Source organism: Micromys minutus, assembly GCF_963924665.1.
Source record: "Micromys minutus genome assembly, chromosome: 24".
Lineage (NCBI taxonomy): Eukaryota > Metazoa > Chordata > Mammalia > Rodentia > Muridae > Micromys > Micromys minutus.
Genome location: NC_137959.1, coordinates 46,668,885 through 46,685,817, shown reverse-complemented (window position 1 = coordinate 46,685,817; position 16,933 = coordinate 46,668,885). Strand labels below are relative to the sequence as shown.

At 48.1% G+C, this 16,933-nt stretch overlaps 2 protein-coding genes across 2 annotated transcripts; one reads left to right on the top strand and one right to left on the bottom strand.

Annotated features, from left to right (window-relative positions):
• Window positions 1-730: 730 nt before the first annotated feature.
• SPRTN (SprT-like N-terminal domain) lies at window positions 731-8,615 on the bottom strand. The gene is made up of 5 exons (XM_080937303.1): window positions 8,154-8,615; window positions 7,432-7,531; window positions 6,214-6,342; window positions 4,732-5,023; window positions 731-4,021 (listed from the first exon to the last, which is right to left on the bottom strand). The coding sequence occupies exons 1-5, from the start codon at window positions 8,375-8,377 to the stop codon at window positions 3,246-3,248; spliced, it is 1,521 nt and encodes a 506-aa protein (XP_080793429.1). The 5' UTR covers window positions 8,378-8,615; the 3' UTR covers window positions 731-3,245.
• A 183-nt stretch (window positions 8,616-8,798) lies between these two features.
• Window positions 8,799-13,079, top strand: EXOC8 (exocyst complex component 8). The gene has a single exon (XM_080936923.1). The coding sequence runs from the start codon at window positions 8,912-8,914 to the stop codon at window positions 11,060-11,062; it is 2,151 nt and encodes a 716-aa protein (XP_080793049.1). The 5' UTR covers window positions 8,799-8,911; the 3' UTR covers window positions 11,063-13,079.
• Window positions 13,080-16,933: the final 3,854 nt, after the last annotated feature.

Genomic DNA, 16,933 nt, shown 5'->3' with positions numbered 1-16,933 from the left:
CTAAGCCACTGTGCGCCCAGGTTACTTTATAAAGAAAGAGTTGTGACTTTTTGGAGACAGGTACTCACTCTGGGCCAACCAGTGTAGTCTTGCCTCACCGAGTACTGGGATTCTGTTCTTGGCCTTATGTTTGTACAGATATGTAAGCATACAATGAGTTAGTCTTCGAGACAGGGTCACATTCTTGGTGGTCTGGAACTATTCACAAGTTATTTTAATACAGTACAACAGAAACCTATCTTAAATCTTTATTGAGGACATTGGGAGCCTCTGGTGTCTACTCTAGAGTGCATCACACAGGAGTGTGTATGTATACCTGTAGACAGACAGCTTCCCAGCTTACTTCCCCTTGACCTCAGCCATCTCCTCTAGTCTGTGTGCTAAAGTAAGTGTAGTCTAATATTCCATATCAAGGTACGGGGAGGAAAGGCCCTCAGCTCTACCAAACACCACAGCGGTCGGCAGCCCACTTTGTAATTTTAAGGTCTAGGCATGTAGTTTAGTGGCAGAGCACTTAACCTGCTCCTGAGCGCTGAGATTACATTCTTGGCCTTATGTTTGCATGTATCTGTAGGCATACAAATGTGAATTTGTGAACTGTATAAGGAGCCAGAGTCCATCCTCAGCACCACAAAAATCAAGCCAGAAAGACACATAGATGACTTTACATCAAAACATTGTTTATTTTTAAAATCTGTAAAGCTTTGAGAAAACTACAATTTTAGAGCTTTGAACAAGACAGAATGAGGTTTTAGTGTTTTCCCATTTACCTCAGAAGTCCCAGTCAAGGTGTCTGCTCAGTTGGCCAAAGCTAAAGGTCTCTCACATTGCTTTTAGCCAGTGTGGACCTGGGATGTAAGCACAAATTCTATAGAAACAGGACCTTCGGCTTTGGCCCTACAGTGTGGAGCTGAACCAACTTTAGCTCTACTGTGAGGTCAGAAATTTGCTTCCAAAGGGAGAACACAAACTAAGTCCACACTTCACTGATAAAATGACAAAGGAGAACGGCTCTCGGGCGCATCCCATCCCACTCTCCAGCGTTCTCACCGTGCTCAGAAGCTGGTGTTGCCACCACACCTGGACACTTTGCATACCCAGCTTGCTCTCTGGTGGCTGCATAGGTGTTTATCACACAGCAGGTGCAGTCCTGCCCTCAGCCTGGCTAGGCCTGTCTACACCCTCCCACCTTCCTGCCGTCAATCACATTCCATCCAGCTCAATATCTTGTGTTTCCATGGGATGTGCCCAATTCTCTCTCTGCCTGAGGCCCTTACCCTTCCTTAACAAGCTAACTCAACTCACTAAAAACAGTGCCAAAGTGAAACCCTGACCCAGCACCATCATAAGGCACTAATATTAATCTGCATGTTTCCCTCACTGAGGATGTAGCTCCTGAAAAGCATGAACAACTTACCACCTAATTTACTTCATAGCCCTAGAACTATATGCAGTTTGGCACAAAAATATTTAATTGTCTGTAACCTGTTAAATTGGTGAAAATATGGCATATATCTGAACAAAAAACTTCAATGGCTATTTACCTATAAACAAATACTATTTAACTTCACGCTTTAAGATACATCAAAACTTGGTATTCAGTCTGACAGGTTAACATCCTGTCAGGAATGCTGAGAACCGACAATGGCACACTGCTGGGAGGGAAGAGCTCAGTCGGATACAGCTGACCACAGACACCTGTGACAGTCCCACTCCTGACAGGGACACTTCCAATGGTTCAGTGACACTGGAGTGAGGAGACTTCTAGCTCTTTTTATATTCACCAGAGGAAGATAAGCCTCCACAGTAACAAAGACGCCACCTTCGCACTCTCTGTTAACAACCTTTGGGGATCGAGAAGGTAGGCTCTGTGAAGGACGACTACAGGACACCCCCAGGCTCCCTGGGGGGAGGTAATGGAGGAAGTTATACATGGGAACACCAGACAAGCCAGGTTCACCCCGACACTCACAAGATTTGTGCACCTTGTAGCAAAGTCAGCAAGGTGGAGGGACAGACATGAGACAAAACAAACTAAATAGATGTCTGTGTCCCTTGCCCGAACGTGGAAAGTCACAACCTTCCAGGGCTCAGATCTTGTTTGTGATCCTCTGCTCTCACTTCGGCGTAGTTCAGTGCTGCCCAGGCACTTTCTGCTCTCCAGGGAATTGGGCAGCTTTTTTTAGCACCAACTTTAAACCATTCACTCAAGTCCCCATCAAATAATCGTTCTAACGTTCCACAACTGTACTGCACATTCGTATTCACTCTACTCTCAATTCCGCAACCACTGCTTGGTAAGTAAAGATGGAACAAAGAAAGAAAAAGAAAACAAGAAAAAACAAACTTTTTTTGAGACATGGTCTCACTATAGCCCACATTGGCACTTAAGCCCAGGCTAAGCTCCAGCTTCAAACCCACAGCCATTTCCCTGCCTCAGCCTCCCAGTCCTGGGATTTTAAACAGGAGTTGTCATGAGCTTGAAAAATTCTTTAAATATGAGTCTTTAAAAGCTGCCGCCACTTTTTAGTAAAAGTAGGACAGATTATATAAATATACATATTATATTTAAAATATAAATTACTAAAAATATAGAAAGTCTTTAAAACTTGCTACCACCTTTATGTAGAAGTAAAATCTTTTAAAATATAGAAAGCACACCTGCTGTTAGGATTTAAAACAAACTGAGTACTTTTAGGACAACTACTATTTCACTATCTGAACAAAGCGTCAGACCTCAAGAAGATTAACATCAGCATAGGGAACAGTAACATTAAAGGCATTCGCTGTGGGACTCCTGATAAGACTATCTTGAGAACATATAAATAAAGATAATAAGTACCCGAAAATCTTCATGAACAAAACAGAACCAAAGAAACAAAAAAAAAAAAAAAAAAAAAAAAAAACCTAGAAGTACATAAAGCCACACAATACAGGACAAACAGAGCCCATTTCCTGGTAAGGCATGGGTGAACACAGTACTGACATGTAAGCTCCTGAGACAGAGGCTCTCTACATTACCCAGGGTCGTGGGCTGGAGTGATGCTCCTGCCTCATCTTCCTAAGCATCTGGGATTACATCCAGGGACACTTCTGGATGGAGACGCAGACTTTACAATTGCTCACTGTATGTATGTAAAACATGACACCGTGCCGGTGCAGTAAGCCAGACTATAACCCACAGGTCCTTCACCTGCTGGGTGACACTACCATGAGCCAACAGGCAGTGTGGGACCCACCCCACCTCACACTCTTCGTGGTCGGAGGTTGGTTTTGTTGCCTTCCAGGCAGCGGTCCAAGTGCTCATTAATCTGCGACTCCAACACTACACCCTGACACACTGGACAGTGGACTAGCCGTCGTTGACTGCCTGAGCTCCGAGGTGTGCTGGTGGCTGTGGGCTGTGAACTGTTCTGAAGACCACCACCACTCTGGGTTTGCTCTTTGATATTATTCAAAGCAGTCGCGTCCTCCAACCTGGGTCGCTTGTTCAGGAATTGGTCTTCAGACACACTCTCCTCTTGGGATATGGTTTCAGATATCCCAGCTGCAGATGTCACAGTCGCTGATGCTGGTGCCGTGACTTTGGAGACATTTCTCAGGGTTGCACTGGAAGGAGGAATCTTTCTCTGAGAGCCTGCTGAGGCAGAATGCTTCGTGCCATCCCTAGTGGTCCCAGTCTTTACTGGGGATCCATTCACATTTCTGAAAGCCTTTTGGTTGGCAACAGAGACTCTGGGGAAGTAGCTGCTCAGGACACTTTGGTGATTAGCAGTGGGAAGAGGGGCGACAAGATGAGGCATCTTATTTGGGAGACCATTCTGTTCACATTTCACTTCAACACCGGAACTGAGCCTCAGGCCACTTGCTGAATGGTCTTGACTTGAGAGACCTTTGGCTTCATTAGCCATGTGTGAGGTGTTCAGCTTCCCAGCTGAAGGGCAAGTGCTCGTGTCTCCAAGAACATATCCTTTTCCACTGAACGGGATGAGCGGCTGGGCCTCCCCTCTGCACAGCTTGTCTACAAGGAGACAGACAAGACTTCCTTAACACACTGCCACACAGACAGACACTGAGCAAATAGTGGCTATGGAAAATGAAGGATTGTTTTGTTCTGAGACCGGGGCAGTAGTCACCTACTGACAAGACAAGGCAACAGCCTTCAATAGTCAGAGCCCTGTACAGAAAGAACATGAAGGATGGAAGAAACCATAGATTAAAGAATCTAACACTTAGCAGGGAAGGTTCCCAGAAAAGTACTGATTCCTTTCATCTGCCCCCACCTCACCAGCTTCCTACTGATGATGTCCTTCTGCACCAACCAATTCTCCGGTCCCTGCCGTCTCCGCACTGCATTTCACATTGGGAACTGCGGTTTGGCTCCCAAGGCTGACACAAACTGACAACCTTGCAAGGGGAAGCATTAACTTAAGTAACTGCTGCCTCTTCAGAAGATCTTGAGGCTGACACAATGATGGCCACACTCCACAAGCCACTTTAGCAGAGGGCACCAGCCTAGTGGCCTGGGTGGTCAGGACTCTGGACTCTCCCTAGATACTGCCAATGGAGACCTCTTCACCTTCCCTCCCTTCCACACAGAGTGAAGCACACTTGGCTACCATTGCTTTGTGGATGTTGTGTGGTTCCTTACACCTGAAAATACCTATAGTGGAGTAGCCCCTGCACTAACCTTCCCCACAGTTTGCTGGCACACTGGCCAGGCTCACACACCTGGGAGATGGGATGGAGAGGTACTTTTATTCTCCACTGCGGATGCTGGCTGCTTGCCTGCTTTTGTCTTTCCTTTGCCTTTCTTTGCATAGTTGTCTGGCTCCTTGATTTTTATGTAGGTGCCTCCACAAGTTCTCTGGTGGTCAGCCCACCAGTAGTCGTGAGCAGAGGGCGCCCTGTTGGTAGCGCGCTTCACATAGCCATAGTAGGGCCGCCTGTTTTGGCAGGGCCCATTGCAGCGCCACCAGTGCCGGCGGTACTCAGCCACCTCATCATGGAAAGAGTGGTGTACCTGCACAGAGGACAGACAAGTCAGGTGACCTAACTACTTTTTATCCAAGGAGTCTCCTTGTTTCTTTTGAGATACTACATTTCTCAGACATTTCTAAAAAGTTCTATTTGGGAACAGCTACTATATTTAGTTTCTTTTCAAAAGTTCACTATAATGGGAAACATCGGGTCATCTAAAACTTCCTACAGTGTAAAGATATTAGCATATGAAACAAAAGATCTTGGTGGGAAAAAAACCACAGCCAGAAAATACCTCCATGAAGGCAAATGTTGCAGAGTGAACAACATCATTAAAAGCTAGATCTGAAGAGGTCTACCACAGCACCTTAATAAGCTGCCAACAGGGAGAAAGACCTGAGACCATGGGGCTGGAGAGATGGCTCAGCAGTTAAGAGCTCTGGGTACTCTTCCAGAGGACCCTGGGTTTGATTGCCAGCAACCACAAATGCAGCTCACAACCATCTGTAACTCCAGTCCCAGGGGATCTGACACCGTTTCATAGACACACATGCAAGCAAAGCATCAAGGCCCATAGAAAATAAAACTAAACAAAAAGGGAAATGTTAGAAAGCACACACATTTCCTTGAGTTCCTAGAAATGATAAAAAAAGGCAGATCCTTCCTAAGGAAGCACACAAAACCCCAGTTAACATTTAATTAGTGCTCAGGGCGCTAAGACACTGCACATCCTTCCTGTCAAGATCTCAAAAGCAGGCACTGCTATCACATCACTGCATAGCAACTGATACTTTCAGAGAGTTCAGTGATTCAAGCATGACCCTAGTGTAGGGACAGCACACCTTAGCCCAATCTCCTCCAACATTGTTTCTGTTGGGACGATGAGGGACTGTCACAGATGTGGATTTAGAATGAGCTGGAGTTACTCCTGAAGGTCCAGAAAGTATAATGCATGCCTGCAGTGCTGACCTGCAGTTGCTGGAAGCCTTAATGAAGAGGCCTACAGGCTCCCTAGCCACCCCACCCCTAGAGCCCAGACAGTAGGGCTCTTGTTCAAGGCTGAAAATCTGTTTTTATCTAGTTTACTTTACCAGCCTCTATGGGCTTGGCGGTGCATATCCATAATCCCACCATTTAGGAGGCCGACTTAGAATTGTGAATTTGAGGCAAGACTGGTCTACACAGCAAGACCCTGGTCCTGCCTGATCCCCAAACCTGTGTGGCTCAGTATACCGTTATGTTGGCTCCTGTTAGTTGGTTGATTCGATGCATATGTTTACAGAACTCTGGGCCGTGTCCTTCCCGATCTTTATCATTATTAGTGACAAATAAGTAGGCATGTATCATTTCATGCAAAAGAGTCTGAAACAGAAAACCAGCATATTAATTTTCTTGGGCAAGTCTGAAGATAAAATGAATTCTCTTTCTTTTTTTTTTAACCATTCCATTACTCTTTTAAAAGCATTTTGCATAAAACTATATAAGTATATTTTTGTCAGTACTTGATTTTTTTTAAAGGTTTGATAATATGCATTGAAATCTTACTAGTTACAATGAGCATAAAATACAAGTAAAATAAAACATAACATAGAAATAGTCAAGAATTCTCTTTCTTAACCTGTAGTCTTAGCCTTCTGCAGACCCAAGTACAAACCTTTACATATAATAGTCCAAGCTCTGCAGAACCCAGTAAACAATCCTCTTCATGGAATTAACATTGCTCAAGAAAACCCATTTAGGGCTGGAAAGATGGCTCAGTGGTTAAGAGCACTGACTGCTCTTCCAGAGGTCCTGAGTTCAAATCCCAGCAAGCACATGGTGGCTCACAACCATCTGTAATGGGATCTGATGCCCTCTTCTGGTGTGTCTGAAGACAGCAATAGTGTACTCATATACACGAAATAAATAATAATAATAAAAGTAAAAGACCCATTTAACTACCAACCCAAACCCAAAAGGTTGGTGAATCCCACAACACAGAAATTTCAAAATCCTGATAGATTCAAAACCCTACTACACAGACTCTAGATGCCAACATGGAAATGCCAATACCAAAGAGCAAGCAGCCCAGGTGTGAATGGTCACTGGGCATGATGCCTACATGTGATCCCAGACTCAAGGTGGAGGCAGAAGGCTCAGGAGTTTGAGATCAGCTTGGCCACATCAGGCTCTGCCTCCCTCACCATCAACCCCCACCCCAAAATAGCTGGGTACTTGAATGCAGGTCACTGGGGAGGCTGAGGCAAGAGAAGCATTAAGACCATGGCCATCCTAAGGAACAGAGACTCAGTCTCTCAAAATCAACAAAATATCCTGGATAGAAATGGTGGAAGCAAGAGGATCTTGTGGTTGAAGACAGTGTGGGCTAGTATCAAGAGCCCACCTTTAAAAAAATAAGTAAATAAAAAGAAGTCAATGAGTTGAGAACTACTAGGCTTATGCAAAGAATACCTCTACAAGGTCCTTTCTTGGTCTCAGTTTTAACAGGGGTTCACTGAGACGGATGGAGCACATGCCTCCTCTCCCTTCATAGGTGCAGATCCCAGCACACCTGGAAAACAGTCACAACAATGGATTAGGTTCACCAAATACACAAAGGAGACAGAAAACCAAACCCTTTAATCCCAACTCGTGGGAAGCAGATACTGGAGGATCTCCAAGTTCCAAGCCAGCCTGGTCTAGAGGGAATTCCAGGACAGCCACAGATACATAGTGAGGTTCTGTCTCAAAAAAGAAAGCGATTCCTTACCAGTTCTGGGCAGTTCATAGGAAAAAGTGCCTGATGGAGGATGGCTTTCCTGAGTGGGACACTTGGCTGCAGAGTTAACACTTGCTCACCCTCACTCACTGTTGCCTCTCTGCTCTGCACGGGCACTTCTCCCAAAAGGGTCACAGGGCTGGTGTGAGGTTAGAAGTACACTACATCTTAGCCTGCTTTATCTCAGGCTAAGATACAACGGTATGTGTGCAGGGCAGATTACTATCTAGACTAGGATTTCTCAAACTCAATGGGTAGATAAGGGATCCTGCTGGCACGTCTCTGAGGGCCGTTGGGCCTGGGGTGTAGGCACGTCTTCCGGTGACCTCTCCGTGAACCGCGAGGCGGGGACACCAACGACAACTCAGCGGCTTCCCCCTTCTCTACGTTCCGAGCCGTTCGTGGGCGCACTCACAGTGTCATGCGCACACTCCACTTCACCTCCACGGCCTCCAGCTGACCCCAGAAGAAGCGATCGTTAAACTGCAGGAAGAGCGCCTGCAGGTCCGGGGTGGGGTCCACCAGCTCCCAGGACGCGTCCACCAACGACACGGGCTCCCGCGCTGCCGCCGCGCGCCGCGCCACCTGCAAGTCCCACTCCTCCTGCAGCCGCAGCGCGACCACAAGATCCTCGTCCATCCCGCTACTCCCACCTCAGTCGCTCCCAAGACGCCGGTCGGGCTCGTGCGGCGCACGGGTCTCGCGAGACCTCCCGGCCCGGCTGTCAGGGAGGGCGCGCGGGTTCGCCTCGAACGCCTAACCGAAGGTGGCTCGGCTCTGCCCCGCGGGCACAGGCTTAGGAACGCTGGGCTCGGGCTAGGGACGGCTTCAGGAAGCCAGTTGTCTCTAGACTACTGCTAAAGTCCAACGCCTCACGTCAAGTCTGGTCCGTGCTCGACCCTCCTCTGACTTCCGTACTGGCTCGTTCGCGCACGCGCCTTGAGTCGCTGCCGTTTTCGCGCAAGCGCGTCGTCCGCACTCCACCTCGGGCGCAGGCGCAGTGTGAGAGTCTCGACTCTGGCACAGGCGCAATGCAGCCCTCGACCCCGGCGCAGGCGTTTGGGTGTTGCTTCCGCCCCGCTTCCTCCGCCGCCTTCTCCACCGGGCTCGGGTGGGGCCGGAGGCGGCGAGTGACAGCCACAACGGGCCGCGGGAGCAGGGCGGGTGGCAGCCATGTCGGACAGCGGGGCGAGCCGCCTGCGGAGGCAGCTGGAGTCGGGGAGCTTCGAGGCGCGGCTGTACGTGAAGCAACTGTCGCAGCAGTCGGACGGCGACCGCGACCTACAGGAGCACCGACAGCGGGTGCAGGCGCTGGCGGAGGAGACGGCGCAGAACCTGAAGCGCAACGTCTACCAGAACTACCGGCAGTTCATCGAGACGGCGCGCGAGATCTCCTACTTGGAGAGCGAGATGTACCAGCTGAGCCACCTGCTGACGGAGCAGAAGAGCAGTCTGGAGAGCATCCCGCTGGCGCTGCTGCCCGCCGCCGCCGCGGGCGCCTCCGCGGGTGAGGACGCGGCGGGCGCGGGGCCGCGGGAGCGCGGGGCGGCCCAGGCGGGCTTCCTGCCGGGGTCAGTGGGCGTCCCTCGCGAGGGTCCCGGGACGGGCGAGGAAGGCAAACAGCGAACTCTCACTACGCTGCTGGAGAAGGTGGAAGGCTGCAGGGACCTGCTGGAGACGCCAGGTCAGTACCTGGTGTACAACGGGGACCTGGTGGAATACGAGGCGGACCACATGGCCCAGCTGCAGCGCGTGCACGGCTTCCTGATGAACGACTGTCTGCTGGTGGCCACCTGGCTGCCACAACGGCGAGGCATGTACCGCTACAACGCACTCTACCCGCTGGACCGCCTGGCGGTGGTCAACGTCAAAGACAATCCACCTATGAAAGACATGTTCAAGCTGCTCATGTTCCCGGAGAGCCGAATCTTTCAGGCGGAAAATGCCAAGATTAAACGGGAGTGGCTGGAAGTGCTGGAGGAAACCAAGAGGGCGCTCAGCGACAAGAGGAGGCGGGAGCAGGAGGAGGCAGCAGCCCTGCGTGCGCCACCACCAGTCACTTCCAAGGGCAGCAACCCATTTGAGGATGAGGATGATGAAGAACTGGCCACCCCCGAGGCGGAGGAGGAAAAGGTTGACCTTTCCATGGAGTGGATTCAGGAGTTGCCCGAAGACCTGGATGTTTGTATTGCACAGAGGGACTTTGAGGGTGCTGTGGACTTGCTGGACAAATTAAATCACTACCTGGAAGATAAGCCCAGCCCACCTCCTGTGAAAGAGCTGAGGGCCAAAGTGGATGAACGAGTGCGACAGCTCACAGAGGTGCTTGTGTTTGAGCTCTCCCCGGATCGCTCTCTGAGGGGTGGCCCTAAGGCTACTCGAAGGGCTGTGTCCCAGCTGATCCGGCTGGGCCAGTGCACAAAGGCTTGCGAGCTGTTTCTGAGGAACAGGGCAGCGGCGGTGCACACTGCCATCCGCCAGCTCCGAATTGAGGGTGCCACTCTGCTCTACATTCACAAGCTGTGCCACGTCTTCTTCACCAGCCTCCTAGAGACGGCGAGGGAGTTCGAGACAGACTTTGCAGGCACGGACAGTGGCTGCTACTCTGCCTTTGTGGTCTGGGCAAGGTCTGCAATGGGCATGTTCGTGGATGCTTTCAGCAAGCAGGTTTTTGACAGCAAGGAGAGCCTATCCACTGCTGCTGAGTGTGTGAAGGTGGCCAAGGAGCACTGCCAGCAGCTGGGAGAGATTGGGCTGGACCTCACCTTCATCATCCACGCCCTCCTGGTGAAGGACATCCAGGGGGCCTTGCACAGTTACAAGGAGATTATCATTGAAGCCACCAAGCACCGAAACTCGGAGGAAATGTGGCGTCGGATGAACCTCATGACTCCCGAGGCCCTGGGCAAGCTCAAGGAGGAGATGAGAAGTTGCGGGGTGAGTAACTTTGAGCAGTATACGGGAGATGACTGCTGGGTGAACCTGAGCTACACAGTGGTCGCCTTCACCAAGCAGACCATGGGCTTCCTGGAGGAGGCATTGAAACTATACTTCCCAGAGCTACACATGGTGCTCCTGGAGAGTCTGGTAGAAATCATACTGGTTGCAGTGCAGCACGTGGACTACAGCCTGCGATGTGAGCAGGACCCAGAGAAAAAGGCCTTCATCAGGCAGAATGCATCCTTTCTTTATGAAACTGTCCTCCCAGTGGTGGAGAGGAGGTTTGAGGAAGGTGTGGGGAAGCCTGCCAAGCAGCTACAGGACCTGCGGAATGCATCCAGACTCCGGCGGGTGAATCCTGAGAGCACCACTTCTGTGGTCTGAGGCTCTGGTGTGCCGTGTGTGTGTGTGTGTGTGTGTGTGTGTGTGTGTGTGTTTACATTATACAATGTCAGCACATTCCTCAGAGACACAAACAGCATATAAAAGTGCCCTCTTAAAAATTCAGTCAAAAGAAGAAAGGTAATGTGCTAAGTGCCACTCACCCCTGCCCCCAGTATTGGGATTATTAGAGCACATACCATGCTTTTTTCTAAACTCTTTAAGGTGTGTATGGTCACACAGGAGCATTACTCTTTAACCTGAAACGCTTTTCAACGTCGCCCATCCAGGAACATTGCACGTCTGTGCTGCCTAGAAAAATATGTAAGTCCACAGGGTTTAAGTATATTGTGAAGCATCCCAGTTCAACAGTATGGCTTCTTAATGGTCAGTGCTGTGTAGTGCACCTGTGCCCCGTACTCCTGAAACAACTTGGAAGGAAATGAGGTGGGAAAATTGGCTTGGGATAAATTTGAATAAGTGGGCCCCAGATTCTTCAGTGTTTGTAGTGTGTGGAATCAAGCCTTTGTAAAACTTTGCAGGCTAATTAGATGCACCTTTGGGGGGGGGGGCATCACAAGGACTACATTGAATTTTTCACATATTCCAGAGCTGAATGGATTTGCTGCTGCAACACATTTAGCTATGTTCAGGAAGTGAGTCTTGCTGAAAAGCCACACCAAGGATCCTTGCAGTAGGTGGGTGACTCCAGGCCCTGCAGACACCTGGGTTTGGAGTCACTGAGACTTCTGGCAAATACAGAACTCCCTATTTGGGTTATTACTGAGAGTTCTGGGTGTCTGTAGATTAGGAGTTAAAAAAAGAATGCAATGTCACGCCTTAAGAATGCCAGAGATTTGTTTTTGGTTTTCTTGAGGTAGGTTTCAGCCCAGACTGGTTTTGAGCTGGCTTTGTAGCCAAGGATGACCTTGAATTTCTAATCCTCCTGACCACTTCCCAAGGGCTGGGATTACAGGTATGTGCCACAGTGCCAATTGTGGTGCATTAGAGAATGAACCCTGACTCTGCGCATGCTAGGCAAGCACCCTATCCACTGCAGCACCTGATAGGTCCTGTAACTTAGTAACTGAGAGGAGAGGACACACCTCAAGCACAGGGAAGGGACCTGCTGTGACTCCTCAAATGCTGTGCTGCATTTTAAAAAGGAAGAGCCTGGCATGCTGGTGCACACTTTTAATCAGAGTACTGAGGTTGGGGCAGGTGGATTTCTGAGTTCAAGGCCAGCCTGATCAACAAAGTGAATTCCAGGACAGCTAGGGGCTCTGTAGAGAGACCTTGCCTTAAGAATAACTTTTAAGAGAATTCCAGATTGTAATACTTACTTCAGGTTGTTTGGTAAAGGGTGGGAACCCCTAAACTGTCTAAGCTGAGTTCTGCTGGTTATCTTCAGGTTCTGTTAACGTGTCTGCTGAGACCCATTTTTCCACAGCTCGAGCTTTAGGTTTTGTCCATGATGTCATGTTTTTATGTCCTTTGGTTTTAAAGGCTATTTCTTGTCTGAATAAAAAAGGTAGTAGCAAGCCATAAAATTATGTAAAACCCCAAATGGCTTCTGTAGTGATTCAGGGTTGCTAAAACTCTTTGGCTTAATTAACTCCAACATTTTCTTTCCTCTCTCCCTTTTTTAAAGCTCTCCATACATAGAAAGATCAGTGAGATTATCATTACAGATTTTCACTTTTTCCATGTTAGGGTTTGTTGTTTTAAATGACAGGGTCTCTCTATGAAGACCAAGCTGGCCTTGAACTCACAGAGATCCTCCTGCCTCTGCTTCCCAAGTGCTTGGGTTAAAGTTGTGTTCCACTATGCCTTGCTTATTTAGAATTTTCCAAATGACCATAACTGGATGTCCCAGTCAAACAAATATACTAATTTCTCTTAAGATCACTGGAAACTTGAATTTCATAGAATTGTGTGGTTGTGATGATTATTTGGTGCCACTTGGAGTTTAATATATGAAACCTGCTGTGTGGAGAACTCTTCTGGTGCAGAGCTGTAAGAATGCTAACGTGTTTCCCATGTAATAAATGGCTGTATCTTTATGGAAATGGAAGTAGAGAATTTTATTCTGCTAAGAATGAGCTAATGTGTTCCTCTGTGTAGCTGAGGGAATGCAGTCTGGGAAATGTGGGCAGGAAATGGACTGGATCCTCTTTGGGTACCAGATACTTAGTATTCACTGTCCTCCTCTGACTCATGTTTCCAGTCTAAAGCCTGAAGGATTGTCCAGCAGTGGTCGTTCATGCGTGCTGGCATGCTGCTTCAACATCATCACCTTTTACTTGCTTTAAAGCAAACTGCATAGACCAGGGATCACAGACTGGGTTAATTTCCATTAGACAGTTCAGCCTCTGATGGGAGCCTCCTGTCACTTAAGTGCTCAGTCAGTTTTGCTCCAGATACTGCCATGATTCCCAGCACAACTGTCTTGCACCTGCTATTGCAGAAGCTGGGGCTTGCTGCAGAAGATCATTTACTGTGAGGAACAACCTAAACCTTTACAGCATTCTCACACTGGATAGGTTTGCATTTTATGATTATTACTTATTTTGAGACAGGGTCTCATTTTGGTCCTGCCTAGCCTAGAATTCTTGATGTAGATCAGGCTGGCATTGGACTTAGAGATCTGTCTGCCTCCAATTAAAAGCTTCTATTGTTTTTATCCCTTTTTTCCCCCCAAGGCAGGGTTTCTCTGTGGAGCCTTGGCTCTCCTGGAACTCTCTCTGTAGTCCAGGATGGCCTTAAACTCAGAGCTCCAGCTGTCTCTGCCTCCGGAACACTGGGATTATAGAGCAGGAGCCTCCACCACCTGGCTTCTCCAATTATTTCTATTTACCATTCTTAAGTTCTTTCTTCTATTTATGTGGGAAGGACAGAGACCTATAAGATAATTTTAAGTATTTTCCATAGTGTCAAAAGTGTAAAGAAATGAAGTTTTGAGGATACTGGGGATGAAACCCAGGGCCTTACAAGTACTTGAAGCCACAATCTAGGCCCCAGAAAACACCAGATTTTTAGGATATCCTTGAGTGGGAAATTTCAAATGTACAAGGTGAGATTTTAAAAGCCAAGTTTTATGCTACCCGTAGATCACTGACTTGAGGCAAGCGTCATCACACCAGTGGGTAGAAAAGAAGCCACTGTACAGTTAAAGATCAAATGCTGAGCTTCAAGTTGCCTGTCATTATGTTTAAAAATAGGACAAAGTTAACAAAAACAGCTAAGTACAGCAGAAACACCCACAGTATACTTTCAAATGTGGCAATTTCTTAGAACTACTGGCAGATAGTGATGTGAAAAGAACGGGAGGCATGATCTATGGGCAAATGTGAGAAGAGTCTGTGTCCAGGACACCTGCATACGGGAACTGCCAAGCTCGGAAGGGAGCATGGGAGAGCAGCAGCAGTCTGCCAGGGGACCCTGACAAGCCTTGTGTGCATCCTCCTCCAGAACTTACACAATTCCTTTCTTGCTTCATTCACTCAAATGTTTCAAAACATCTTTTCTGTACTTGTAGTTCCCTGGGGTTTTCCTGAGATGGAGCAGTCTTTATAGTTGACTTTCACTTTCTGGAAGCTGTGAATGCTTTTTACATATGTCAATACTAATGAAGTATTCCCAGCTGGGTGTGATGACAGACATTTTTAATTCCAGGATTCAAGAGGCAGAAGCAAGGGGATCTCTGGGTAGCCAGGGTTACCTAGTGAGACCCCCCCCCCCCCATGAAAAAAAGAGCCAGGCCTCTGGGTACACCATTCAATCCCCAGCACTTGGGAGGAGGAGGCAGGCAGATCTGAGTTTGAGGCTAGCTTTGTCAACATAATGAATTCCAGGACAACTAGTACTACATAGAGACTGTCACCAAAGAACAAAAAAGCAAAGGAGGAAGATAAGGATACCAGAAAGAGGTAGCAAGTGCTTAAGGAACTTGCTGCTCAGATGGGTTCAAGATCATTAGTCCACCTTCAGCAAATGACACCTGCTTCTGGCCTGGGGCAGTGCACACATGGACATGTATCATGGAAAAATTTAAAACTTTAAAAATTTCCAGGAAAGGCTGAAGAGATGGCTCAGTGGTTAAGAGCACTGACTGCTCTTCCAGAGGTCCTGAGTTCAATTCCCAGCAAGCACATGGTGGCTCACAACCATCTGTAATGGGATCTGATGCCCTCTTCTGGTGTCTGAAGACAACTGCAGTGGACTTATAGCTAATAAATCTCGGGGGGGGGGGGGGGACCAACTTCCAGTAAAAGTTATAGGTATGGATAGATGTGTGTGCATTTCCTTGTTTATCTTATTTCTTGGAATACCATGTATATAACTCATGTCTAGGTACTGCTGTGCCAAACTGTCCCTTTTGTTGTTATGTACATTAACCTATCTACGGTAAGCTGCAGATGTCTCCAATGGTGGAGCTTCTCCTGGCCTTTCAGTTCCTTCAGTCTCTAGCAGCAGATTTGACTGTGGCAGAAGAAATGGCCTTATGGGTCCAGGTCCCTCCTGCCACTGCTGATGCAGGGACAATGATGTCAGATGTCCACGGTCCGCCTCTTCTGCTCAGCCTTGTAACTTGGCGTGCTGGCTGATTCCAGAGTGGGTTCTGTACTTACCCATGATGCCTTCCTTCTTGGTGCATTTGCTGTGACATGGACCAAATCCTAGAGAGCAAACTATCCTTTCTTATTTAGATAAATACTATCAAACTTGACCACCAGGAAAGCTGTGTGGTCTCCCCAACAATACAGGTAAATTTCTATTTCCATTAGTCCTCCTAATCATTTTGTGATAAATGCAGACTTATTGTGTAGTAAGATTTAAAACAACCATTAACTTTTTCTTTTTAGATAGAGCCTGTGTAGTCTAGAACAGGATTGGAAGTCTATATAGATCAGGTTGGTCTTGAACTCAAGGATCCTGTTGCTGTTGCCTCACGTGCAGAGAAAGTGTTACCACTCCAGGCTTATTCACTCAATCCTGTGAGCGTGTGTGTCTTGGTGGTGAAAAGAGGGTGTTAGAGCCCTGGAGCTGGAGTAGCAGGTGTCTGGGCCACCCAACATAGGTGGCAGGATATGAACTCAGGTCCAGTGGAAGAGCAGTAAGTGCTCCAGGTTTATATACACTTTTAATAACAGTTTTTAAAGCTGGGGACAGGCTTAGAAGCCCTGAGTCCAATCCCTAACACTATAAACACTGCATGATAATGTACGCCTGTAATTTCAGCACTGAGGCAGAGGCAGGAGGATCCGAGGCTCATTCATCCTGGGCTACCTGGTGAGTTCAAGGCCAGCACCTGTCTGGTGACAGCTTAGCTCCGCCAGCAGCATGGGTGTGTTGACATGTGGCAGGTGAGTGCAGCTGACAGAGCTGACGCCTGCCCACCCCAGTCCACAGCCCGGATCACTGTTCAGTGGCACTGCTGATTTCAACAGGCAGGAACCCCTCTAGCTTCCCAAAGCAGCAGATGCTGTCAGAGGGCCTGTCTGTCACTTGTGGGCCAGTGCAGTGACTGCTCTAGGCCCTGGGAATAGATGCGTGCATGATCTGGGGAATTTGGAGACAGAGCCACACAGGGTGTTTCAGTGACTTTGTATGGTTCTTAGACTCAAATGCCTGTCCCCATGACAGAACTGCACCCTAGATTCATATACTGATGAGGGTGAGCCCCTCAGAATGAAATTAGTGATCATCTTGGGGTTTTCTTAGAGCCCCTAAATTTGCACTTATGTTGGGAATACAGGATGTACTAAAAAGATCAGAAAGGATGAGTGCCTGTCCACTTTCCTTGCACATGGACTCCATGCCCATTTAAACCCAAGGTGAGTCTATGTGAAAGCACCTTCATCTAGCCTTCAG

Coding starts and splice junctions, on each gene's coding strand:
- SPRTN (XM_080937303.1), bottom strand. CDS start 8,377: ATGGACGAGGATCTTGTGGTCGCGCTGCGGCTGCAGGAGGAGTGGGAC. Junction 7,532..8,153: donor TGGAGTGTGCGCATGACACT/GTGAGTGCGCCC, acceptor ACTGTTTTCCAG/GTGTGCTGGGATCTGCACCT. Junction 6,343..7,431: donor CAAGAAAGGACCTTGTAGAG/GTATTCTTTGCA, acceptor TTTCTGTTTCAG/ACTCTTTTGCATGAAATGAT.
- EXOC8 (XM_080936923.1), top strand. CDS start 8,912: ATGTCGGACAGCGGGGCGAGCCGCCTGCGGAGGCAGCTGGAGTCGGGG.